The sequence below is a fragment of the Lichenostomus cassidix genome, chromosome 19 (assembly GCF_008360975.1).
Source record: "Lichenostomus cassidix isolate B80296 chromosome 19, HeHo_3.0, whole genome shotgun sequence".
Lineage (NCBI taxonomy): Eukaryota > Metazoa > Chordata > Aves > Passeriformes > Meliphagidae > Lichenostomus > Lichenostomus cassidix.
This window is the reverse complement of record NC_139499.1, coordinates 6,243,416-6,267,768: the sequence shown is the minus strand read 5'-3', so window position 1 is coordinate 6,267,768 and position 24,353 is coordinate 6,243,416. Positions and strand designations below refer to the sequence as shown.

The window sequence follows — 24,353 nt, the reverse complement described above, 5'->3', positions numbered from 1 at the left end:
CAGCCGGAGACGGTTCTTGAGGGCAGCGGCGTCGTTGAGTTACAGGGTGCGACCCCATCCATTCCGGCGACAGTATAGAGGGGTTCCGGTGGTGCTTACCCTCGTGGGAGGCATCGGCTGTGCCCCCCACCTCTGCCATGCCAGGTGTCAGAGCGCGGCAGATGCGGGCGACACTCACGAGGCTGCGGGATCCCCGGTGCTTGGCTGCTCCCCACCCTCGGGCAGGGCGGGGGGCGCGGGCGGCTTCCCCTGCAGGGAAAGGGGGGGTCAGGGATGTCCCAGCGCCAGCCGGAGCTGCGATGAGCCACTCCGTGCCCAGCCCACAGCACCTCGCGGGGCACTTCGGGGGGAGCCCCCCTCTGCCGGGGTGCCGCGGGGCTCGGCAGGCGCTCACCCCGGCAAGGGTGCGGGGATCGCGTGTCCCCCGGGCCGGGCTGGCAGTGTCCCCGTCACTGTTCGATGGGAACGACACCACGGGGTGGCGCTTTTGGTACGCGGCACCAGGCACCGAGCAGCACCGAGCGGCACCGATCTGCACCGAGCGGCACCGGGAGCTCAGCCCATCCCGATGCTCTCACCGGCCCGAGGGATGGAGCGGGGACCTGGTGACACCCCGCTGCCCACCTGTGCCGGCCGCCCGCGGCGCGGGGGCTGTGTGCCACCGTGGTTCACTGTCCACGGCCCCAGCGACTGGCTGGCGTAGAAGTCCATGGGGTAAGGCTGCTGCCACTCGATGTCCTGGAGAGCCACTGCAGCCTGTGAAGAGGACTGGGGATGAGTTCCCTGAGCGGTGCCCGCAGGGGGAGAGCTGGTGGTGCTGGGAGAGCACCACCTCAGCTTGGTGTGGCTAGGAGGGCACTGCCAGAGCAAAGCTGGAGGCACTGGGAATCCCCCTGGTTTCACAGAAATTGGATATCCCAGCAGCATTCCTGGATCGTGTACAGAGAACAGATGGAGAGAGGAGGGGATGCTGCCCAGCTGTAGGGAGTTCCCCAAATCTTCTCTGGTGCATCACCCCAAGCCAGGACTGACCCCCCAAAACAGAGGGGGTGCTCACCTCATAGGGTGTCAGCAGAGGCTTGCTGAAGGCTTCTCCCCAGTCGATGGAGAGCCGGGGACAGGCCACCTGCACCCACCTGGAAGGGAAATGTCACAACGGGGATGAGCATTTTGGGAAGAACAAGCCACAGTGAAGCCCCTCAGATGGTCCTCACTGTGCCAGCACCACCCCGGTAAGGACAGCCATGTCCCTTCCCTGCCCCGTGGGCACGGCATGTGCACAGTGACAGCAGGACAGATGTGTCAGGGACAGCTTCAAGCAGGAATTGGACAGGGATGAGGCACCCTGGGGCTGGAGGGGGGGGGTCAGCAGCACTCACACATCCACCTCTGGGAAGAGCTTTAACTTGCTGGGGAAGATCTCAGACAGCAGCACCCGCACATAGGGCCGGCCCAGGGCACGGAGACGTGACTCCAGGTGCTGTGGGGAAAAAAGGCAGAATCAGGGTGCCTCAGCAAGCCCCCCAAGCTTCTTTCTGGCCATCAGACTCTCTCCGTGTGCCAGCTCTGCCCCATGGCTGTGTCCCCTTGGCAGTCATAGGCCAGGCACAGTGTCAGGGACTCTGGCCACAGCTCCAGCTTGCGCCCAGCTCTCCCCAGCACGTGCCTCAGCCTAATGAAGTAATTACTGCTCAATGACAACAATCTGTTCTCGTTAGCGGCTGCCTGCCCTGGGACACCCGCCTGTCGTGGGCTGGCTGCAGCCAGAGCTTTCAGGAGAAGGAGAGGGGCCAGAGATGTCCTTGTCCTCCAGAACTGGCACTAATCGCCCCCTGCCCAGCCAGCCCTTGCCATGCCCATGTCCTGCCCGCTGTGGAACAGCAGCTGATGGGACTTTGCTGCCCTGCTGTGCCCACTGCTCCCTGCACTGCCTCAAATCTCACCCAGAATTTTTGGGTGTGAGCAGGGCCACCATGCTCTGTTGTCCTGCTCCCCTTGCCCAGCCGCGGTGCAGCAAGCGGCAGCACGGCAGCTGAGCAGGGACGCTGAACCTGATCGGAAGTTCATCCAATTAAAACAAACCCAGCCAATTAATTGCCGAGCTGTCTGGGCAGGGGGGGTTCTCCAAGACTGGCCAGCTCTCCCCAGGAACAGGTTTAATGAGCCCTTGTCCAGCCTCCCTCATCTGCTGCTAATTGCCCACGCAGACCGGGGCCAGTGGCCACTGATGGGTTACCAGCGGTGCCACGTCCAGTCTCGCCCTGGCAGCGAGGACACCGATGATGACATCGTTCACCAATCCTTCCCCCCACCCAGTGCTGCAGAGGGGACACTGGGGAGGGGGTTGGTACCTGCAGGATGCTGGGGGAGCCCTGCCGCCCCAGCGTGCCCAGGATGAGTCCCCAGCAGCGGGCACTGGTGGCAGTGTGGATGGCGTCCTGCCGGGCGCGGTGCATGCGCTCGTGGCTGTAGTGCTCCTGGGAGAACACTTTGCTGTAGGGATCATACCTGCAAACACAGCCAGGCTCACACGTGCCCCATCACCTGCCCCTCTCCAAATGATGGCCGTCCCTCATTAGCACTAATTGCCTCCCATAGCATCTGTCCTCCTGGCTGATGTAGGACCCAGCCGGCTCGTTAGGGGACAAGGACAGGGATAGGGACAAGTGTCCCACCACAGCACCCCAACACTCAGCACAGCCTCGGCTCCGTGCTCGGCTTCACACTCAGCTCCCCCCATCCCTGCTCATCAATTATGAAGAATTCTTTGATTTGTTGCTTTGTTTGACGAGGAGAATTTTAATCAAATCCCACTCGGGTTTCGGCAGCTTCACCAGCGCCATAAACCTGACGTGCGCCTCCCGTTCGTAACAAACGACCTACTAGGAAATTCAGATTCCGCCAAATGGGCCCAGCCTTTCACTCCTGATATTTCATCTGCTTTCAGCGGCCTCATCATCGCGCTTTATGGCCTCTGCCTGCAGCAGCCGGGCTTTAATGGCTGCACCTCCACGAGCTTTCACAGGTACTTGTCAAAATGTTTATATTCAGCCGGAGTAAATGGCTGGTGTTCATCTCCCCCGAAGCACCTCCTCACCCACCCCGTGGCCTCTCACCTGCCCATGCCAGCTGCCTGCCCAGCCCCGGGGTGCTCCTAGGGGGCACAGCTGGGGGAACTGGGGTGCTCCCCACCATGGGATTGGAGTGGATGCCTGTACCTGTATGCAGGTATCCCGGGGTTGGCAATCATGATGGACTCCAGGTGGAAGCGCCCATCGCCCAAATACCTGCCGAGAGGGGAGGGAGAGCTATGGCACATGGGAAACAGCAGCACCCATCTGTGTGCCCACTGGCTTCCCAAGCTGCAGCACAGCAGAGATGCCAGGGATCCAAGTTCCTGTGCTGGGATCCAGGGGCAGAGGGCACAGCCACAGCTCCCTGTGGGAGATGCAGCCATGCTCAGAGCAAGGAGGGGTGCTCACGCTGGCACGGGGTGGCTGAGAGCTGCTCCATCTCAATGGCTGGTTCTAGACGTTGCTGCTTCCATTTCTAATCGGATTTCCAGTCAGCAATTACATTTCAAAGCCTTTCATTCAGCTGCCCTAATGGAGTGAGGGCTTGGAAAATGAATTCAGACGTAAAACTTGACTAGATTTTGCCCTTAATTGGAGAATGACATTTTGGGAGATCAAAGCTAATTTGTCTGCAAAAGTTAGCCCCAGAGACGGTGCAAAGAAGAAAATAATAAGGCAGGGAGGACGCAGGTAAGAGGCCGAGTGCACCTGCGCAGGTTGGTACTGCACCACCACTCCTCTGCCAGCCAAAACGACCCACTCTCACCAATGCAGTGCCAGCCTGGCCACCCCTGCCTGCTCCTGATGTCCTCGGAGGGATGGAAAGTGGCTCAGGTTGAAGCCAGAGCTCGCATAGACCCCGTGCCCAGCAATTCCAAGCCCAGCTCCCTGCACGGCCATGCCTGGAAAGGCACTGGAGCTGTTGGCTCCTGGCAGGCTGGGCAAGAAGGAGCTCGGCAGAGCCCAAACTCACACCTGGGCTCCTCGGCTCCCCCAAAGGGTGGGGTCCTTGTATTTATTTATTCTGCAGCACACTGTATTCACAGTACATTAAGCATTTCCATTACCTAAAATAATTAGGTGATAGGAAGCGAAGTGCTCCCTCTAATTTGCTGTCCTTAAATAAAATTAATGTTGCTGTGATGTTGGGCCCCGGCCATTTGTCTTTTCCAATTATCCACCCGCCCTTCCATCTATTATCTATTCTGATATACGACTCAATTATTTCCTCTGTGCTACAAGCACACGCCACTTAAAGCCGCGTGAGGAGCTGGAAGGGGCCTGTGGATATCCCTCACCACCCCCTAAAATTGCTCAAAAGCAGGAGGGTGCTGAAGGACCCTTGGTACTTACACAATGGCATCTGTGTCCTGAGCAAGCCGGGGTGACGTACAGCCCAGGATCTCTCCCGGGGACAGCGGTTTACACTGGGGCACACACACCTTGTACTGGGAGCGCAGCTCCTGTGACACTGCCTGTGGAGACATGGGGTCAGCGGGGACATCATGGCACAGAGGATGGCTTGGGGACACCCCAGCCCTGGCAGTCCCAGCTGCTGTGTCCCAGTGGAGAGGAACCAGCCCGCCCATGGCAGCCCCAGGAACAGCCCAGCACAGCCGGGATGCTCAGTGAGGCTCAACCAACGTATCAATTAAAAGAAAAGGGAAAAGGCTTAACGCTTGGATACCCCCATGTTTAGATAGACATGGCTCAAGAGGCTCATTCATCTCCTCCCGTCCTGCCCAGCCGGCCGTTCAGGGGCAGACACACAGACCCGCCGGAGCTTCCCTGGCCGCTGCCGGCACTGCATCAAAATGCCAAGTGCTCCACCGCCTGCCCTGACATTTCCAGAGCAGCTCCCGGGGGAGCTGGGGAGGGGTGCCGCCATGAAACATTGATCAGAGTTATTATAAAGTACTTGATCAACGTTATGGCAGCGGCACGTTATTGCGGAGACTTGTCAGAGGGGAACCAGCTCCACCGGCACCCCGGGGCTGGGATGGGGAAGGGCTGAGCCAGGGAGAGACAAAAGCCAGGGATCTCCATCTCACCTGCAGCGTGGAGACGAACTGGATGGTGCTGACAAGGGCCAGGGAGGTGTCCGCTGCGAAGTTGAAGCGAATGGTCTCGAGGAAATGGGATGCATCGATCTTTATGTCCACAAACACATAGAGCATCTTCAGCCCCTGCGTGGAGTCGATGGGAACTGGTGACAAGAAGAGAGAGGGTCTGAATGTGGGGTACACTTGGGGCTCCAGAGCCACAGGTTGTTGCTGCCTGCAGCTGGGGGGTAAAGCATGTTGGTGGGGCTCTCTGTGCCCCAACTGCCCTGGTGTGGGCAGGGTGGGCTGTGCCACCCCTCTGCCTGCTCTGGCACCCATGGCAGGGGTGCAGATGGGAGCCATGGAGAGCACCCGTTAGTTTCTTTCCAGATAATGGCAGCCTGGGGAATCAATGAACACAAATCTAATTACCCCCGGTGCTAAGAAGCCTTTGTCACCACGATTAAGTGAATAATTAAAGTACACAGAGTCCACATCGATCCGCAGCTCCGCGTTCACTTCCCATTTTGGTGCTCTTCTCCTGATCACAATTAAGTGCAAATTACTCCCTCCTGCGGGGCACGTGGGGCCGGCAGGGAGCGGGAAGCATCTGTGTGCCTCACCATTGGCCACCCTGGTGACAGGGCCACCGTGGGCAGCTCAAAAGCAGCCCAGCATCCTCACAGCAGCCTGTGGGTAATGCAGGGTGCCCTGTGACCCACCCAACCCAGTGCAGGCCACAAGGCCACAGGCAGCTCAAAAGCAGCCCAGCATCCTCACAACAGCCTGTGGGTAACCCAGGGTGCCCTGTGACCCACCCAACCCAGTGCAGGCCACAAGGCCACAGGCAGCAGATGGCAGCTGGGCTGGTGACAGCCAGCCTGGCAGTGCCTGGCTGTCCCTGCAGGGAGCAGCTCCAGCTGATGTGACGCCCATTCCCTGGAGCAGCCCACTGGGTACAACCCCTTCCTCCCCTTCCTGCTGTTCATTCATGAGCAGCAGGCTACAAACCAGGAGTTTTATACTCCCTGTTCCAGTGGTGCCCATAACCCTCCTTCCATAACAAAGCACCTAGCACACGTATTTATCACCACGAACGCTCACACTGACATGGCTTTCAGGACAGAGTTCTCAACTGGGGAGTCAGTATTTCATACAGAGCCTGATGCAATTCTTCAAACCTGTTTATAGGGCCCCATAAATGTCCAGGAGGGCTGCCAGGTGCTGGGAGCGTGGCGGTAGCAGGGATGCACACGTCTGCCACTCTCTACAGCAATTCTGCAGATCCACCTTAAAACCCAGAGCGTCTTATTGTTATTTTTGGGCTGATTCCATCCTGGGTGGACTTCAAAGTTAGCAGCATCTGGGACAGCAGCGCAGTTTCCATGGCAACTGGATCCAGAGTACTGTCCGCCTGGGGAGCACACAGCCTCCTCCTCCCTTCCCCGCCCAGCCTGCACTGTACCCGCAAAGCTGCCTTTCCCAGCCCCGGGGAGAGCAGGACCCCCAGGCCTTCGGTCTCCTCTGCCATCATTCCCTTCCTCACCATTCCACAGAGGCCACGTGGGGGCAAGAGCAGCCTCATCCCCGTTGGCAGCTCTGGGGACAGCAGGGTCCTGCCAAGCTGTGGCCTTGCTGCTCTGCTCTTGGGCACAGGGCTGGATCTGAGCACTGCTGCAGCAGCCGAGCAGGATAAGCACACCCTGCTGCACCCAAAACACTGCCGTGGGCAACCACCCAGCCTGCCTGGCCCATTCCAAATCCAGCAGCTGAAGCTGCAGAACAGAATCCCTTTGGGAAGGGATTAGCCTTTGGCACTAAGTCTCCGTGCTGGTGTTGAGAGGGGTGTGGAGTCGCTCGGTGTGGCACGGTGGCAGTACCACAGCCTCCGCAGTGCCACCCTGGGACTGAGTGTCACCTACTGAGGCAGCTGTGTCCATAGTGCACCAGGAAGTCAGCGCCCAGGGCCCGGGCCGTGTAGTCGTCCACGCAGCAGGCGCCGTAGGTCACGTCGCCCATCACCACCGCCTCTGCTTCTGTGAATCTGTGGGAAGGCACAGCACCGAGGGTCACAGCTGTGTCACCACAGCCCAGGTTCTGCCCCCCAGCCCCGTGGCATGTCACTACTGGGGGACCCCATGCTACCACTGAGCCACGCGCCGAAGAGGACAAGCACTGGCTAGTCTCCGAGATGTCAACATGATTAAGCTGGAGAGCGGTAATCCGCCTCTTCAATTGGGTAAAGCTGTTTGCAATTCAGCGGATTATCCACTCATCAAACAATACGCTGCCAGATTCCTAATGCTCCAGCGGGGAGAGCAGCAGAGGGAGACCCGGCACAGCGTGGTGCCACCGCTTCCACCAGCCAGCTCTGGGGACTGGAGCCACCAGGATGGGCAGAACAGCTGTCCTGGCATCCCTTGCTGTGCCAGCCAAGCCACCATCACCCCATGCCTGGGCACTGCGTGAGTCAGTGAAACCTAATCTGCACCTGGCTGTGTCACCCCTGGGTCCTAGTTTGGCCAAGCTGTGTGACCTGCAGAAGAGCTGGTGCTTAAGTGGCACTTGGCAAAGAAAAGCACCAAACCACCACTGCTGCTATCCCCTTACCCACAGTGCTCCAGTCCATGCTCACCTGGCACCTGCCAGCCTGTGGGTGAACGGGCACACACAGGCACCGAGCAGCAAATCCAGGGCTCTGGCACGATTCAGAGGCGCCACCTTTGTGGGTATTTTATTGCACCATTTTGGGGGATTATTAGCTTGGCTGCCTTCCCGGGGAGCTGCTGCCGTCAGGATGAGAGCAGGTATTGGGATGACAAAGCCCCGCGCCTGGAGGGGCTGCTTAAGCCAGATGCTAATTCCTTATTTACTCGAGGCCACACCAGCAGCTGCAGCTCAGTGCCAGCGGGGTCTCCCCTGCTGCTGGCATGGGGTTGGCATGAGGGGACTGGGGAAGGAGGGGACCCTGGCATGGTGTCACCCCCTCCAGCACTGGCTGGGGGCCAGGGTCCTGCGCTCCCCCCAAGCGCCAGGCAGGGAGCGTTACGTCGGCGGCAAGAATAGAAATGGTGGGCAGAGCTGGGCAGATGGCAGAAGGTGGAGAAATGGCGGAGCGTGCTGAATATTAACAGCTCTGGCCTCTCTGTCAGCGCCCAGGGAGGGGGACAGGGGAGTAGATCTGCTGGAGCATCCCTGGAGAGGGGGCACAGCCATCCTCACCTCCCGCGTCCAGTCTGGGCAGCTCCCACTCCACATGGTTTTCCAAGGGTTGGGGATGCAGCTGGGGAGTGTCAGAAGATGGGATGGATCCTGCCAGCACCCAAATCCCGCGATTCCTCACTGCTGGCGTGGCCTGGATGGGAGGATGGCTCCTCACTGCCCACATGGCCACACCGTAGGGCTGGGGGCTGCCAGGGAAGGTTCGAGAAGGCTCTTTCCACCCTTCTGAGCCCCCAGCCCCCTTCTCTAATGAGAGGTGATGAGATGAACATGAATCAGACTCCACACATCTCAGCAAAAGTGGAAAATTATTCAGCTCCTTAAGATTCAGGATGGGGAGGTCTGACTCAGAGCGGCAGCCAGCGCCGCTTAATTTTTTATAGATTAAAATGTATGCAAATTGGCCCAAACCCCAGAGAAAGTCCCTGGGGGTGAAGAGCAAGAAAGTGAAATAGCAACGGTGGAAGGAGGAGGGCAGAGGTGCCCGTGGCCCTGCCCGATGTGCGGGGCTGTAGCTGGGCAGGGAGAGACAATGGGGTTGAGCCCTGCCCTGGCCACAGGGAAGATTCCTCCTCTGGCTGCAGGGAGTGGAGGAATGAACAAAGAGGCCATGGGATGATGCCTGGCGAGGAGGGAACCCAAAGGTGCTGCCACTGCAGGTGGCAAGGCCAGTGGTGCTGCAGGAGAGGCTCCAGGACAGCACACACCGGGATCAGCCGCTCTGGCTGGGCTGGACAATCGAGCGGAGCCGTAATCATCTCCCAAGACAAATCAAAGGCAAGCGCCAGGGCCTCCCCTTGATGTTTTAATCAGTTCGGTGTCGCCAGAGTCTTTCATCAAACTACAGAGGAAGGAAATGTCAATTAGCAGCCACCTGCCTCCAACGCGGGCTGAGGGGCTGCTGGCCAACCAGCCCGGACCAGGACGTGGGCAAGGGGAAGCCATGGGAGCGTCCTTGCAGGAGTTTTGTGTCCCTGGAAGTCCTCACAGCCGTGGATGGGTCCCAGCAGCGTGCTGGCAGTGGTGACAGGGATGTCCCCACCCAGCGCCGAGCTGCTCATTACAGCTGGGAGCTCATGAATATTGAACACGTGGGGAGGTTATTCATCTTTTACGTCCCGCAAACCCCGGCTCATTCTGAAAAACCGCCTGGCCTTAGCATTTTTCTCATCTCCCCCTAATTCATTATCTGCTCCTTTAAACAGATGGCTCCCAAAATCCCATTTACAAAGCGCCATGCTCTGCACCGGCAGGATGTGCTCCAGGGTGGACCAGGTCCCCCAGTCCCAGCTGGGACCCCCAGGCCCTCCCAGCCCTGCTCCCCAGCACAGGATGGAGGCAGCAGCAATCCAGGGACAAGTCTGGGGGCTGAAAACACTGGGTCAGAGACAGGCAGACATGGTGCCTGCATGTCCCCAAGCATGCGGTAGCCAGTCCCTGTCACCTGAGCAGAGGCACTTGGCTGGAGCAGCCCTGATTTATCCCAGCCCCTCGAAAAATGAATGAGAGCATTTGCTGCTGGCAGGAGCGCGAGGTCCCTTGGCAGCGTGTGAATGATACAGTGCTGGTCCTCAAGCCATGAGGCAGAGCTGCTCTCCCCAGCAGGGAGGATTCCTCGGCCCCTGTGTGTCCATCAGCCCTTGGTGGGGAGGGGATGGAGGGGACTGGGCTGAGAGAGGCCAGTTCTGACACCACGGGGCTATGGGAGGATGAAGCCAGCACTGAGATGTTGTGCTGGGAACAGGGACACAGAGCAGACTGCTCCTTGCTTCACAGCCACCTGCCTCACCCACATGTGGCCTTTCAAACAGCCCACAGTCACCCCACAATAACCCCACTAACCCCACACCCACTGCCTGCCCTGTGCCCAAGCCCAGTGTGTCCCAGGACACCTATGGGTGCTGCTGTCCTGGGCTGTGGGGGCTGAGCCCAGCTCTGGCCGAGAACAGAGTACTTAATTAGCAGAGAAGCCCATCACCAAGCCCCATTATCAGACTCCCAACTTCATTAGCACAGGAAGGCTGCACATAATTAAAATAATGAGTTTGCGATTTTTATTGCAATCGGTGCTGGAAGAGCCTGGCTGCAGCTGGGCAATGATGGAGCCCCACAGGGCTTCTGCAAGCGGGGCAGGATGGGGAGAGGTTGGTGTCCCCACAGCTCCCAGGAGCAACCATCTCCAGCTGGGTCCCCTCCCCTGAGGGGACTTCCCACTCTGTCCTCTGGACCCCTCCAGGGCCATCAACACCAACCCAAGGGGAATGTCCCAGGACACCCCTTGCTAGTCCTGTAGCAGTAAAAAAACCCAAAATAAGGCAAACCGAGGGCCAGTGCATGCTCCTTGTAAAGCCACCATGATCATCCTGTGCCTGGACAGTGCCTGTCTCCTCTTCATAATGGCCAGGCCACAGAACTCTGTGGGATACAAGGAGGCTGAGTGGGACATGTGGTGGTGGGCACACTTGTGTTGGCAGCCCTATAGACTCTACACTCCCCCCCGCCTGGTCCCTCTGGCACAGCCACCACCCGGGTAGAAGGTTTTGAACATCTCCACTGAAGTGAGAACTTCATTCTTCCTAATGATGCTGTTGTGTGGTTAATGACAGTGATTAAATTCCCCTGCACAGCGTGCACCCGCTGCCAGCGCCTCCAGGTTGTGCTTAAAGGACGAGGGGAGAAGGGAAGGCAACGCTGGCCGGCAGAGCCATGGCACTGCGCAGCTGAGGCCAGACACTGACCTGTGTTAGTGTCCCAGGGTGGCCTTTTGGGACCTCCTGGTGATGCTGCCAACTTCGTCACAGCATTCAGTGCCACATGGCAGACCTGCCTGGCCAAGGGATGTGGTGCCTGCTGGCACTGGGAACCTGCTGGGCACTCCATCCATGGCACACCGGCCATCAGGGGCCGTTTTGTCCTGGCCATAGTGGGGCATTTCACGCTCTGCCACAGCTGTTGGGCTGTGCACACAGATGTTTAACTCCTTATTGCTCAACCAGTGATGATTCAGGACCCTCTGTCACTCTGGAAAGTCACTGTACGCTCCTGGGTGCATCACGGCACAGTCACCAGGATGGTGTGTATACATCCAGCACTGCTTCATGTGGATGTTCAAAAGCCATTGGGGAGTTGGGAGGTGTTTAAGGCTGGGCAGGGCATCCCGTGCAGGCATCAGGACACCCCTGGGCCCCCCTGCCATCACCCATCTCCTCCACCAAGACACAACTGATTAGCAGGAGCCTCTCACCCCATCGTGGCACAGGAAGACAGAGGGATTAGCAGCTGTGAAGCCTGACAGCCGACTTTATTAACACGGAATCAAAAGCCCAGCTGAGAGCCCAGCTGATCCGTCTGCTCCAGCCCTGGCAGGGAGGGGACCAGGGGTCTGCTCCTGGCTGCACAGCCCCCAGCTGCAAGCTGGTGTTGCAGAGGGACACGACTGCCACCTCCCTGGCATGACAGCGGGTGGGCTGGGGGGCTGCCCCCTCCCCAAGCCGTGGTCCGAGCTCCCCCCACGCTGCTCTCCACGCTGCCGCCCCCCAGCACGAGCTCCCCTCTGCCGAATTACATCAGCCGTGACAAATGGAGCCAATTTGGAAGGTGCCGCGGGAGCGTCGTGATGCGGCGCCGGCAGCTCGCAGACCCCAGCCCTGCCACCCCCCCCGCAGCCGGGCCGCTCGCCCCGGCACAGCTTTGACAATGACAAACCTATTAACGGTAATTAACTGGCCTCACACCGGTCAATGCTCTGAGTGTGCTCTCGATTTCAAAGGCTCCAGGCTGAGAACCCCACCGGCCTTTCCGGCGGCGGCGGCTCTGATGCTTTGGCTACATCTTCATCCCCGCAGCCCCTCGGGGCTGGGCAAGCGCCAGTGCAATGCTGGGAAGCTCAGACAGGCCCTACCTGGCTGCCCATTCCCCTCCTTACCCCACGGGAGCCTGCTCACTCCCAGATGGCGGTGAGGGACGCGGTGACACTGCCATCCCACTGGCACGGGGACAGAGAGATGCACAGCGAGCACCGTGTCCTCCCCGAGCCGCCTGTGATGCGGGGGAGTGAGCCACATCCCCGCGCATGGCTCTCCCCAGAACCACCAGGCCAAATATTCTATTAGAAATATTCTATTAGAAGGCAGCTCCAGCAGAAGGGATAAATATTCTGTCTGAGTGGCAGCTGACACGGCTCCAGTTCAAGCGGAACACACAGGGATGGGCAGTGTCACCCCAGGGGCACCCCGGGCATGGCTCTGCAGCCATCAGCAGAGAATGAATGCAGAGGAGGGGAAACTCACTCCCCAAACTCCCACCAGCAAGGACAGGGCAGGAGGCTGTGGGGATGGGCAGGGGAAAGGGGCTGCTCACTGAGCCATGCCCCTCGTGGTGGCACAGGTATCTCTGTCACGCTCAGCTCTCACATCCTCCCTGTCCCAGGAGGAAGGGGACATGCCAGCCCAAGGCTGGCCCCTGTCCCCAGCTTGGCCACAGCAGCCACCACCAAAGCACGCGGCTGCAGCAATTCTTGTCACGTCGGAGGCTCATCCGGCCCCAGCGCTGGGTGAGGAGGGCCAGCAGGAGCGGCGGCCGAGCTGCGATTCCACATTAATGCTGGCGATGAATATTAATAGCAGGAAGAGGCAGGAACTAACGAGGCCACCTGCCGATTCACACCTCACCTCCGGCAGCGTAACCCGGTCCCAAGTATGTCCCTGAGAGAGAGCGGACAGAGGGCTGGGCTCACTCCTGCCCACAGCCACAATCATCTGGCTGGCAGTGCTGGTACACAGCCACATCCCCAGCCAGGATCAGGGTGGCACCCAGTGCTCCCAGGATGGGAGTGGCAGTGGGGTGTCTCTGGGTGCTGCATGGTGGCACCAAGAGAAGGATATGGCCCTCCTGCTCAGCCTTGAAGCCATCCCATCATCAGTGCCCCCACATCCTCTCCCTTGCCTGGGCACTGCCACCTACACAGCACCCATCTCATCTCCCACCTCCTCAGCCCTGTGGGGCACCCCCAACAAAGAGGGAGAGTCCAGCAAGGACGCCAGCACCCTAAAATCCACCAGCACCCTGGCATTCAGCACCCTGGAATCCACCATCCACCGGGAAGTGGGGCTTAAGGTTTCATTCAGATAAAAGAGTCCCTTAATCCGCTGCCTTTGAAGTCGGAGACATGAAAGCGGCTGGGTGCCAAAGCCGGAGAGGAGGCAGCTCCACTTAAAGGGACAAACCCACGCAGAGCTGCCCACACTCGTACCCATCCCCTGCCCCCCGCGCCCGTCCCCTGCCTGTGCCCACCTTCCCACTGGCTGTGGGGCTGCAGCAATCCCCGCGGGGGAGGCGATGGCAAAGCGGGGACCAAGCCCACGGGCACGGCTGCCTTCCCACCCGGCACGGCAGCGGCGGCTCGGCTCGGCTCCCGGCAGGGAGGCGAGGCCGCTGGCCCCGGGAAGGCAGCTGCTAATGAGTGCCACGACCCGATGGCAGACGAGGCACAAAGTGCTATTAGCACTAATTCATTGTGCTAAAACAGAGAGGGGCTGCGGCGGGGGCTGTGGTGGGTGGGAGGAAGGGAGACGCGCTCGGCAGGAAAGAGATCACGGCCAATTTCTGCAAGGTGCCTGCATCCACTGCCACTGCCCAGCCCAGCTCCTCTCCGGTGCCTCAGCCTCGCCTCTCAAGCGGCACAGAAAAATCAGGAGATGAGCCGTGGCAAAGGGGTCACCCAGCAGGAGGGACCCTTTCCGTGCCATCACCGCGGCCTCAAGCCTCCCCAGCCGCAGCAAGGCTGTCCCTGAGCATCTCCGTGCTGGGCAGCGTGGCTGCAGAGACAGGACGAGGCCATGGGGGAGGAGGACGGGTCCGTGCCGCAGCGGTGGCTCTGCTGCCAGCCCTCCCCTGGCTGCACTGCCGTGGCGGGTGTGCGGGCACTGGGCTGGCGTCAGCCGGTTGTTAACACGGCTGCTCCCTGGCTCCAGCACCCCCGCAGGGGCCCCGGAACGCTGAGCCTGTCAGCAACTCCCAGCACAGTGGAGAGGGGAGGAGAAGCCAAGCAGAGAGGGCTGGGCTGGCATTGTGACGGTCCTTGTCCCCAGGACTGACTGCAGGTTCCTGTGGCCTGCCACGGGGCTGCCCAGCTGTGCCCAGCCAGGCTGCAGCCTCATGAGAGCCCCAACAGCACCTCTTCATCCATAGCCCTGGGCCTCATCCTACCCCATTCCCAGCAAAATCCCCTCACCAGCCCCCAGAGCCGAGCAGGGAAACAGGGAAAAGCCGAGGTCTTACCGCTCAATGATGTCAGCGATGGTGCAGGCAAACATGAGGAGCCCCTCTGGCATCTGCAGGGCCACTGGGAAGAGAAACAGCCGCGGGGTTAGGAGGGGCTGGAAGGGATATCCTGAAGTTACCAGCTAAAAGTGCAGCCATAAACCACCCTCCCCAAACCAGCCAGATGTTGGCCAAAAATCTGGGTGGCTGTGGCAGCTGGGGTGCATGTTATCCTGTTTTGGGCTGCATCCACTCTCCCTGTGCACACACCTCATCCCTCTCTGAACCCGCTGACACTGCTGGTCTCTCCTGCTTGCCGCAGTAATGACTTCCAGATTTTAATTATGTGCTGCACAGGAAAAGGTACTTTCTTCTGTTTATTTTAAACCTGCTCCTAATAATGTAAACGCGTGCCCCTGGCTCTCCTGGTACAAGAAGGAGTGAATAATCATCCCCTGTTCAGCCTCTCCACATCATTCACAAATCTACCTCCCTATCATATCCCCCTTCGTTCACCTCTTTTCCAGCTAAAGGATCTAAATCTATTTAATCTCTCCTTATACAGAAGCTGCTCCAAACCTTTGATCATCACTGCCCTTCTCCACACCCTCCTCCCTGCTTCTCTCCCCATTTCAGGAGGGTGGCCAGCAACAGCCGCAGCATTGTGCCTTGCAGGAATTTATTCAACAACAAATTATGTTTCCTGATTTGCTCCCTCCTTGCAGCTCAGAACAATCCCTCTTCCTCCAAAGGCCAGCTGGACTGCCTAGTGTCTGGTGTCCAGCCAGGAGCCCCTCACAGGGCAGTGGGGAGGAGCAGGGACCATGATGGAGGGGATGAATGAAGGAGGCCTCATAAATCCTGTTGTTGTTTCACCTCCCAATCCTACTAAGATAACCCAGCTTCCATGCTATCTATTCAAACACTTTCTCCAGATTCCCCTCCAACAAAATCCCCGTGCTGCCAGGCCCCAGCCTGCTGGCCAGCATGGAGCTGTGTAAAGGCCTGGCTCAAACTGGGCTGATCCCACCCTGTTCCAACCTGCAGGGCCCAAGGAAAGCTGCACATGCTCTGCCATCCCTGCCTGACCTGGCAGGGCTGGGGGCTCTGTACCCCAGTGTCCCCCAGCCCACCTGAGACCACTGTGACCCATTTGGCACTACCCTCCCCCGCAGACCTGCAAACAGAGGGTTGGCAAGAGGCAGCTGGGTCACCCTCCACCATCACAGCACAATGGGGGTAGGGGGTGCCCCTCAGCCCCCCCAAACCCCACAGCAGGCAGGGCACAGGCAGGGCTGGCTGCAGCCCGGTGGGAGGCTGCGTTCCCCCAGCAACGAGCCCCTGGCTGGTCTCTGCACACGCGGATTTTTAAATCCCAGCACGGCTGGCTGGCTGATGGGCTCCGCTCCCAGCTCGGAAGCCTAAATCCCAGCCGCATATTTACATTTAATTAGGAGGTGCCAAGCAGCAAAACACAGCAAGGAAAGCCAGAGCAGCACGGCTGGGCGGCCTCACCGTGTCCTGGTGGGATACATCCAGCCCTGACTCCCACACCACAGCCAGGATGGACAGGATAACCCCACACCCTCCGGCCCTTTGGCATCACAGCCGGGAGCAGCTCAGCTTCCAGAACATCCCCCGTGATGCCTGCCAGCCCTGCCAGCTCGGTGGCAGCAGGCAGAGACATTCCCAGGTGGATACAAAGCATTTCAAATCTGGCTCTGCCACACAGCCCCACGAGCAGCCCCTGGCTGCGTGTGAAGTGAGGCTGGGGACGCTGGTGACATCCGGGGATGGAGGGGGAGGCTCCGTGCCCTGCTCCCTGTAGCTGAGCACATATTGCTCAGTGGGATGCACAGGCTGTGGAGGGAAAGCCCTGGCAGCACTCCTGAAGCCTCCACAATTATTCCCCACTCCTCCAGGGCTACACAATCCTCTGAGGAAGGTTCAGACCCCCGAGGACAGTTCAGACCAGAGCGTGGCATGGCCCAGCTCCCTGCCAGCCCCCGCTGGTGCCCAACGTTGTGGGGCTCCCCCTTCCCAGGCCCAGCAGCGTGTCAGGAAAGCACAGAGAGAGAGGAGGGAGGCGAGAGGAGCACAGCAGGGACCTGGCCAGCATCCCAGACACATCTCCTGAGCTGACAGGTCCGCGCAGCTCAACCTGTCCTGTCCAATGTGATTATAATCCAGAGATACAGATCTATTAGCCCCCCTCGAGAGGAGGAGAGCTCGCCAAGGCAGAGCCTAAACACGCCGGGGCACAGCAGCAGCTCAGCCCCAACCTCACCTGCCCCACGGGGGTCCCACCACGGGGGGCTCAGCAGCACCAACCGGCCCCAAAACCGCTCATCCCCCGGGTCAGCGCTCACCCTTCCTGGCCTGAGCCTGCCGGATCCGCCAGATGGTCTTGGGGATCTCGAAGTTGTAGTTTTGGGGCAGAGCCTCCGCCGCCTCCCGCAGCGCCGCGTTCCCGAGGATCTCCTCGGGGATCTGCTGTGCCACGTGTCGCGCAGGGGCTCGGGCTGTGGGACAAACGGGGGCACCTGAAGGAGGGATCAGGAGGGCAGAGCACGTCCTCGCGGTCCTCAGGCCAATCCTTGGGTCAAGCGGGAGAAGGCGTCGCTGCGCTCAAACCCCTTGGCACAAACGGGAAAAAGGGGTGGGGTCCTGCCCTTCACGCTGGGGGCAGATTGCTGGAGCTTTTTTTGGGGGAAAAAGGGGTTTTTTTAGCCCAGAAAGCACCGCTGTAATCATGTGAAACCCTATGAGTGCAGCTGGCTGTCCCCAAACCGAGGGGACACCACGCACAGCCTCTCACGCCAGCACCCCGGCGACACCTTAACGCATCCCTGTTTCCCCAACAGGGGGATCCCGTTATCCCACCGGGAAAAAGCCACCCAGCGCCGGGTGATCCATTCCCGGGAGCCTCATCCTGAAGCCGCCCCCCGACAGCAGCCGCCCCCCTACATCTCGGCGATGCCAGAGTGCGGCGGGGGAGTGACAGCAGGGGGATTATTCACTATTTCCAGCCCAACACCGGCACTCACGAGCCACCAAACCCTCCCCGCACGGCCCACGGGACAACCGACAAAGGGCCAGCTGGGCCGGGACGGCGGCGGGGGTGGCCGGGATGGTGGTGGAGCCACCTCCCGCCACCGGCCCGGCCTCCCCCGTCGAGGCAACCAGAACAGCGCCCGGCAGGGCAGCGGGAGGCCCGCGCTGACCCGGTCCCAGCCCACCTTTGGCGGGCACCGGGGCCGCGCTCCCGACCCGCACGGGGGCCGCCATGGCTGTGGCGCACGTGGAGGCGGGAAGGCAGCGCTAAGCGATCCCCGCGCAAGGCGGGAGCAGTCGCCGGCCGAGAGATCGAGCGCAGGAGCGCACCTGCTGGCCCCGACGGGACGGGCGGTGCGGCGGGACCGAGCGGTGTCGCCGCGGTGCCGGGGGGACGCTGCGTGTGCGGCGGGGTGTGGCAAGCGCTGCGACGGCTGGGCTGCCCGCCAGTCACGTCGGGGACGTGGTCCCGCCGCGTCCCTGCCGGTGCTGACAGCTCCAGGGTTAACGGTCCTAACGTTGACACAGGGATGGGGCGGTGGCACCGGGGACGTTGTCATGGTGACTGGTCTGTGTGGCTCTCCCCACACCCGTCGTGGGGCAGGAGCCACGTCCCTGCGAGGCGTGGGGCAAGAGGGACCCGAAGGTATCGGGGGGACCCTAGAGACAGCGAGGATCCCGAGGTTGCAATGAGGACAGTAGTGGCCCCGGTGGGATAACTGGGGACAGCAGCGTTCCCGTTGGGATAACGGGACCGCCAGTGGGACAGAGGGAACGAGGCAAGAGGGACCCTCGAGAGGCAGGAGCGACAGTCTGAGGTCAGCGGGGACCTCCAGGGGACGATAGAAGACCGAGGAGGCAGCAGGGATCCCCCGAGGAAAGCGGGGATCCCCGCGGGGCGGTGGGGACAGCTGCGTTCCCAGCGGGATAACGAGAGCCCCTGTGGTGCAAAGGGGAGGAGACCCCTGGAGGCAGGAGGGACAGTCTGGGGACAGTGGGGACAGCCCGGGGGTAGCGGGGCCCCGGTGGAGTGTCGGGATCGCGGGGGAGAGTGAGGGGACAGCAAGAATCGGGAGACAAAGGGGACAGCAGCGACCGGGAGGCAGAGGAGACAGCAGAGCCCCCGGTGGGATATCAGTGACCCCGGTGGGACAGCAGGGACGCGGTGGGGCGGAGGGGACGAGAAGGGGCGGAGGGCACCGGTAGGGAGCGGCAAGGACCGTGCCGCGGCTGCGGGGCAGCGCGGACAGCAGAGACCCGGATCGGACGGCGGCATCTCGGCAGGACACGGGGACACGGCGGGCAGAGGGGACGATAAGGCGCGGAGGGGACGGCGGGTCCCCGGGGAGCGGCAGGGACGGTGCTGGGCAGGCGGGACAGCGGGGACAGCCGTGACCGCGGCAGGCGCGGGGCGGCGCGGCGGAGCCTCGGTGCGATATCGGGGCACCGTGTGGACGACGACAGCACAGGGGACAACGATGGGGCGGGGGTGACAATCGGTCCCGAGGGGACCGCAGAGCCCCGGGGAGGCGGCGCTGGGCCATACCCGGCGGTGGGGCGGAGGGAGGGCGGCGGCGCGGGGAACGGGAGCAGCGGCACTTTCACGAACTGTCCACGGGAGGCGGGAGAGGCGGCGGCGGCGGTGGAAGGGGGGGCCCGGGGGGGGCTCGCCCAGCCCAGCCCAGCCCAGCCCGGCCCAGCCCTGCCCGCCCCGTCGCTGCCCCGCCCCGCCCTGCCCAGCCCTGCCCGCCGCTGCAGGCAGCGCGGCACCGGCACCGGGCACCCCTTTATAGGCTCTGCCCGAGGGGGTGGGGGGCGGCGGCGGCCCCAGCCCCGAGGGGGCGGCTCCCCCCTAAAAGCCGGCGGCGGGACGCGCGGCGGGCAGAGGCGCGGCCGGCGCTCCCCGGTGCTCCGGGGCCGGCGCTCCCCGGTGCCGCTGCGGCTCGGCCCGCCATGCCCCCGCGGGGGCCGCTCGCCCGGGCTCCGGCTCCGCGTTCCCGGTACAGCAGCAGCCGCCGCCGCCGCTACCGCTCGCCGCCGCCGCGCCCGAGGCTCTGAGCGCCGCCGCCGCCGCCGCCGGGAGACCGCGCCCGCCCCGGCTCCAAGATGCTCCGCCAAGGTGAGCGCCGCACCGGGAGGGCACCGGGTGCCGCGGGCACCGGGGGCAGCGGGGCCGGCCCCGAAGTTTGTCTCCCCGCCGAAGTTGGGGCCGTGCCGCCGGGCGCCCCCCGCCGCCACCGCGTTACCGGCGCCGCCACCGAGGCTCGGGCACCCCCCGGGGAGCGGCACCGGCGGGAGCGCAGCGCGGCGGGGAGGCGGGAGAACGGGAGGAGCGGAGGGAGGCAGGGCAGGCGCCTGGTCCCGCAGGACCGGGGACACGGCGGGTCCCGCGGGCACCGGGGTACGGCTGGTTCCGCGGGCACCGGGGTACGGCGGGCGCGGGGGGGTGGCGCTCGTCCCTCAGGGCGAGGGAACGGGAAACGGGGCTCACCGGAGAGCGCGGGGGGTTCGGCGGGGAAGTTGGGGCGAGCCGTCCCGTTCCGCCCCCCCCGAGGAGAATCGCTCCGCTGTGACATCACGCGATTTCCATGGCAACCGCCTGGGACATCATCGGGGAGCTTTGTGACATCACAGCGAGGGGAGCAGCCGGCCCTCCCGGGGGGTCCGGGACGGTGGGGTGGCGGGGGTAGGACCCCTAGCCCAGCTGTACCCGAGGCCAGTCCCGGGGGGACACTGGGGACAGTGGTGCCATGCGGGGGGACCCCGGCTGGACCCCCCACTCCTGTCCCATGCCCAGGGAGGGGGTGGCTGCACGGCCCCAGGCCCAGCCCTCGCCACCACCAGCACATGCCCCTCTCCGACGAGGCTCCGGCAGTGGGAGAAGGTGCCAACGCTGTGCTCGCAGCCCCTGGCATTGGGGTGCAAAACCCCAGGCAGGGCAGATCCCCCACTGTCACCCCAGGGATGCTTTTCCCACTGGGGAAAATGTCACCTTGCGGCTGTGGGGCCTCACACTCGGATGCTCCTTTCTCTGGCTCCTGCCTCAGCTTTGTTTGGCGTATTAACCCAACCGGGCTGGATGACTTGAGGATAAACCCCAAGCTTTCGGAACAGTCCTGGTTTCCATCCTTGATTCCCAGTCCTGGTGCTGCTGGCTGGAGAAAAATCATCATCCAGGCTGGGAAACTGGGAGCCTGAGGTGGAGGCAGGCAGCGAGGCTGCCGACAGGGTTGGATCCCACCAGGGGTAGCCTGTTAAGGTCAAGATCTACAGCTTTCATTTGTGGAGCTAGAAAAACAAAATGCAAATTGAAGAGCCTGTGGGCTAAAGCAAAACCTATTCTTAAAGTTTTTGTCTTGTTAAGCAAGGAAATAGAGTGCCAAATAGGCTTTGTTAAGTGGCAGTCTAATTAATAATTTAAAATCTTGTAGCTGTCTTTCATTAGAATTTATCTGTACATCAACCACAAAATCAGTCAAACACACTCATTTATAAGTTAATACCGTTCCTGAATAATTCAACAGGCAGTTAGAGGAGGCCTCCATCCTGCCGACAGGTTCTCCCCTCTCTGCCTCACCGTGGCCAGGTGTCCCCGGGCAGGGGGTCCTGGTCCCCAGCATTTGCCCCAGGCGGGGTGTGGTGGGGACACCCCACATATGAGGCAAGGGGACAAGGGGACAGCTGCTGCTGCGGTGCTGGGCTGGGGGCAAACCCCTCCGCGGGGCTCGGGGGTGGCTGGCTTTGTCGAGGATGGTGGCAACGCAAGGCTGTGCTGGTGGGTGGCAGCGCGGGCTGATGGTGGCACTGCCACTGCCTTCCACATCCCACTGCCGGGGACTGGGGTTGAGGCTGCGGCCACAGCAGGGTTTGGGGCAGCAGGAGCTGAGCCGTGGTTGACATCTCCAAGGCAGGCAGCTCCGAGGGGATGGCTTCACACACGGTGCCACACGGGCAAAGTCGTTTGCAGCAGGATGGCGGCAGTGTGGCCAGGGAAGTGCTGAGATTCCTGGGGGCATTTTGGGCCTCCTGCGCCCTGTGAGCTTCATCCGTGGAGTCAGTGGTGGGATTCAGGGTGGATACTGTGCGCTGGGATGTCGTCGGTGGCGTGGCAGTGGGTGACAGTGTGGGGTGCAGCTCCATCCCGGGTGAGGGTGTCACAGCCCTGCCAGAGGTGGCCGCAGCCGGCCGCAGGCAGGAGTGCAATACTGGCGATGCAGGAGAAGGAGATTTCCAGGTCAAGGATGACACCAAGGTCATGGGCAGCCACATCCCTGTCCCTTCCATTGCTCATCCCATCGAAGGGGCGTCCAGCCTCCATCCTCCCTGCCAGGGCAGCAGCCAGCAGGCAGGGTGCAGGCGCAGGCTGGACTGCGGTTCTTGCGCCGGGGAGCCAAGAGCCCAGAAACCTTTCTGCTTATAAAAGTTTAATTTCCTAAAGAGCTGATAGGAAGCCACAAGCTCTCTGTGCCCGGTGAAGCAAGGGGGGGGTCAGGATGCGGCCCAGGCTGTCCCTGCGGTGGTGCTGGGGGGAGCAAGGAGGCCTGGGCAGACGAGACCTGCCTAGACCTGGAATCAGAGCCGGGATGTGAAGGAGCCGTCGCTGCTCAGTGACCTGCACTGATGGAGCCCGGCAGGGTCAGAGCCGTGGCCATGCTTGGCTGGATGTTATTCCCACATTTTCCCTAAAATGCTGCACCCGACATTGCGATGCGGTCCCATCTGGGTGCTAGAGGTTGTGGGTGACACTCCAGGTGGCCTCGAAGCGCTGCCCTAAAAACATCAGTGAACCTGCTGGGGAGACGTAAAAATATGCATTTTCCGGGGTGATTTCACACCCAGCTTTCCCTGAAGCACCTGGCGGTGCTGGAGCTGGTGGCACAATCCAGCACCAGGGGCAGTGGGGCTCCGTGGTTTGCAGGATGAGTGGGATGTCATTGCCTTGGGGCCGGGCAGGAACTTGGGCTGCTGGAAACTGCTGGAGCGCTGATGGGTTTTGACAGCGAGAGCCAAAATCTTGTTTGAAGGCAAAAACCAGGCAGGGAAGTGTGGGAGCCTGGAGGGACATGGTGATGGCCAGGTGTGACCAGGGCTGTCTCCCGTTGGGGTGTCCCTTGCTCCTGGCAGTGCCACAGCAGGAGTGTGGAGGCAAACCCCCCCTAGCAGAGGAGTGACCCTGGAGGTGGTCACTTCAGCCCCAGATCACTGGGACAGCAGCCTGCCCTGCTCTGCCCCACACTGTGGCACCCCTGGGTGACACTGCTGCCCATCCCCACCCCAGGGAGCTGCTCCAGTCTGCCCCAAGCAGCCAAAAACTTGGGCTTTGTTTGCAAAGTGCAATTCCGGGGTTTAGCCACGATCAGTAGAGACTCAGGTTATTAAGAGCAGATTATGTTTGCAGAGCGCTTTGGTGGAGCAGCAGCAGCACAGCACCCACACTCCAGCCATGGTGGCTGCTGTTTGGGTTCCCAGCAAGCTGGGGTGGGAGAGGTGTTGCCCTCATTCAGAACCCACTGGAAGGAGGCTGGAGTCTGGTTTAAGAGCAGAGGCAACAAGTGGGAGGCTGTGGGGACAGCTGTGAGGCTGGGAGCAAGCAGGATCCTGGTGGGATTCAGTGAGGAGAAGCCAGGGGTCCATGGCAGGGGTGCAGAGCATGGCCCCAGGAGCACCAGTGGGATGCAGGAGCATCCATGTCCTTTCCAGCGAGGGTTCTCTCTCCCTGCTATTTTGGGTGAAGCTGCACAAGCCCAAGGTGGAACGAGCTGGCTCAGCCTCAGGATCCTCTGCCAGCAGCAGGGCTGGTGCTGTCCTCACTCCGGATGTCAACACCACCACGTCCCATCTCCCAAACCGAGGAAGCACCAATCCCACCGATCCCCCTGCACCATCCCTGCGGAACGGCATCACCATGGAAACCCACAGCCCTGCGCCTGCCACCCGGCAATCAGAGGGGGGACACTTTTAGGAATATTATTTTTACTGATGACAAATGGTGGAGGCTAGCTGCTGACAAAGGAGATGAGCCCAGTGCTGGGCATCGCCTGTTTTCCCGGTGGCTGATCTTCCTCCTGCTTTTCCTGCCGAGGGCACATGCCGATGGGGCAGCCGTGGCTCTGCCCGGGCGTTAAGCTCGGGCAAGGCGAGCGGCAGATGCCGGACGGGGAGATGCGGGGGGCAATCTTCTTTGCGCAGATTAGGATTGGGGGTTATTAAGCGGAAAATGCTCCATTTGGTGTAGAAAGCTCCTTTTCCTTTTTAACAGCATATGTGCCCGCTGGCTGCTTGCTTCCCGGTGGTGTTGGCACAGCGGCTCGGAGCCGGCACGGCAGCTTGGAGCCGGCCCAGCTTTGGTGAGCAGCTTTTATAGCGATGCTCCTGCCTGGGCTGGGAGAGCCGTGGCAGCTCTGGTGGCTCACGGTGCCAAAAGCTGGTTCCACTCTCATGGCCAGTGGGATGGGGTGGCAGCGGGTTTTGGCCGTGGAGAGGTGATGGCACAGTAGGCTGCGGGTCCGCGGTGCTCTAGCTCATCCAGACAGATCCCATCTGTGGGGAGAACGCGCTGCTGGAGCTGGAGAGTGCCAGAGGTGCTCCACGCGCTCCCCAAGTCTCGGCATCACCATCACACAGGCAGGATGCAGCCGTTGTTTACCGGGGAGCAGCGGCGGGAGGGAATTTGGCTGCTGCTGCTCTGGCAGGGCTCCTC

General features: G+C 61.5%; 2 protein-coding genes across 2 annotated transcripts in view; one reads left to right on the top strand and one right to left on the bottom strand.

Annotated features, from left to right (window-relative positions):
- Nucleotides 1-109: 109 nt before the first annotated feature.
- Nucleotides 110-17,979, bottom strand: DPH1 (diphthamide biosynthesis 1). Its single transcript, XM_085078226.1, has 12 exons — nt 17,839-17,979; nt 16,969-17,121; nt 14,618-14,681; nt 7,039-7,160; nt 5,126-5,280; nt 4,428-4,549; nt 3,219-3,287; nt 2,352-2,508; nt 1,380-1,480; nt 1,058-1,136; nt 625-756; nt 110-249 (listed from the first exon to the last, which is right to left on the bottom strand). The coding sequence occupies exons 1-12, from the start codon at nt 17,885-17,887 to the stop codon at nt 175-177; spliced, it is 1,278 nt and encodes a 425-aa protein (XP_084934352.1). The 5' UTR covers nt 17,888-17,979; the 3' UTR covers nt 110-174.
- Nucleotides 17,980-19,390: 1,411 nt separating this feature from the next.
- The window catches only part of RTN4RL1 (reticulon 4 receptor like 1), a 29,895-nt gene continuing 24,932 nt past the window's right edge, over nt 19,391-24,353 (top strand). The window contains exon 1 of the mRNA XM_085078225.1: nt 19,391-19,772. Within this exon, the coding sequence (XP_084934351.1) occupies nt 19,760-19,772 (13 nt within the window). The 5' untranslated portion in view covers nt 19,391-19,759. The remainder of the gene's footprint in view (nt 19,773-24,353) is intronic.

Coding starts and splice junctions, on each gene's coding strand:
- DPH1 (XM_085078226.1), bottom strand. CDS start 17,887: ATGGCGGCCCCCGTGCGGGTCGGGAGCGCGGCCCCGGTGCCCGCCAAA. Junction 7,161..14,617: donor ATCGCTGACATCATTGAGCG/GTAAGACCTCGG, acceptor GCCTTCCCACAG/ATTCACAGAAGCAGAGGCGG. Junction 5,281..7,038: donor CTATGGACACAGCTGCCTCA/GTAGGTGACACT, acceptor TCTTGTCACCAG/TTCCCATCGACTCCACGCAG.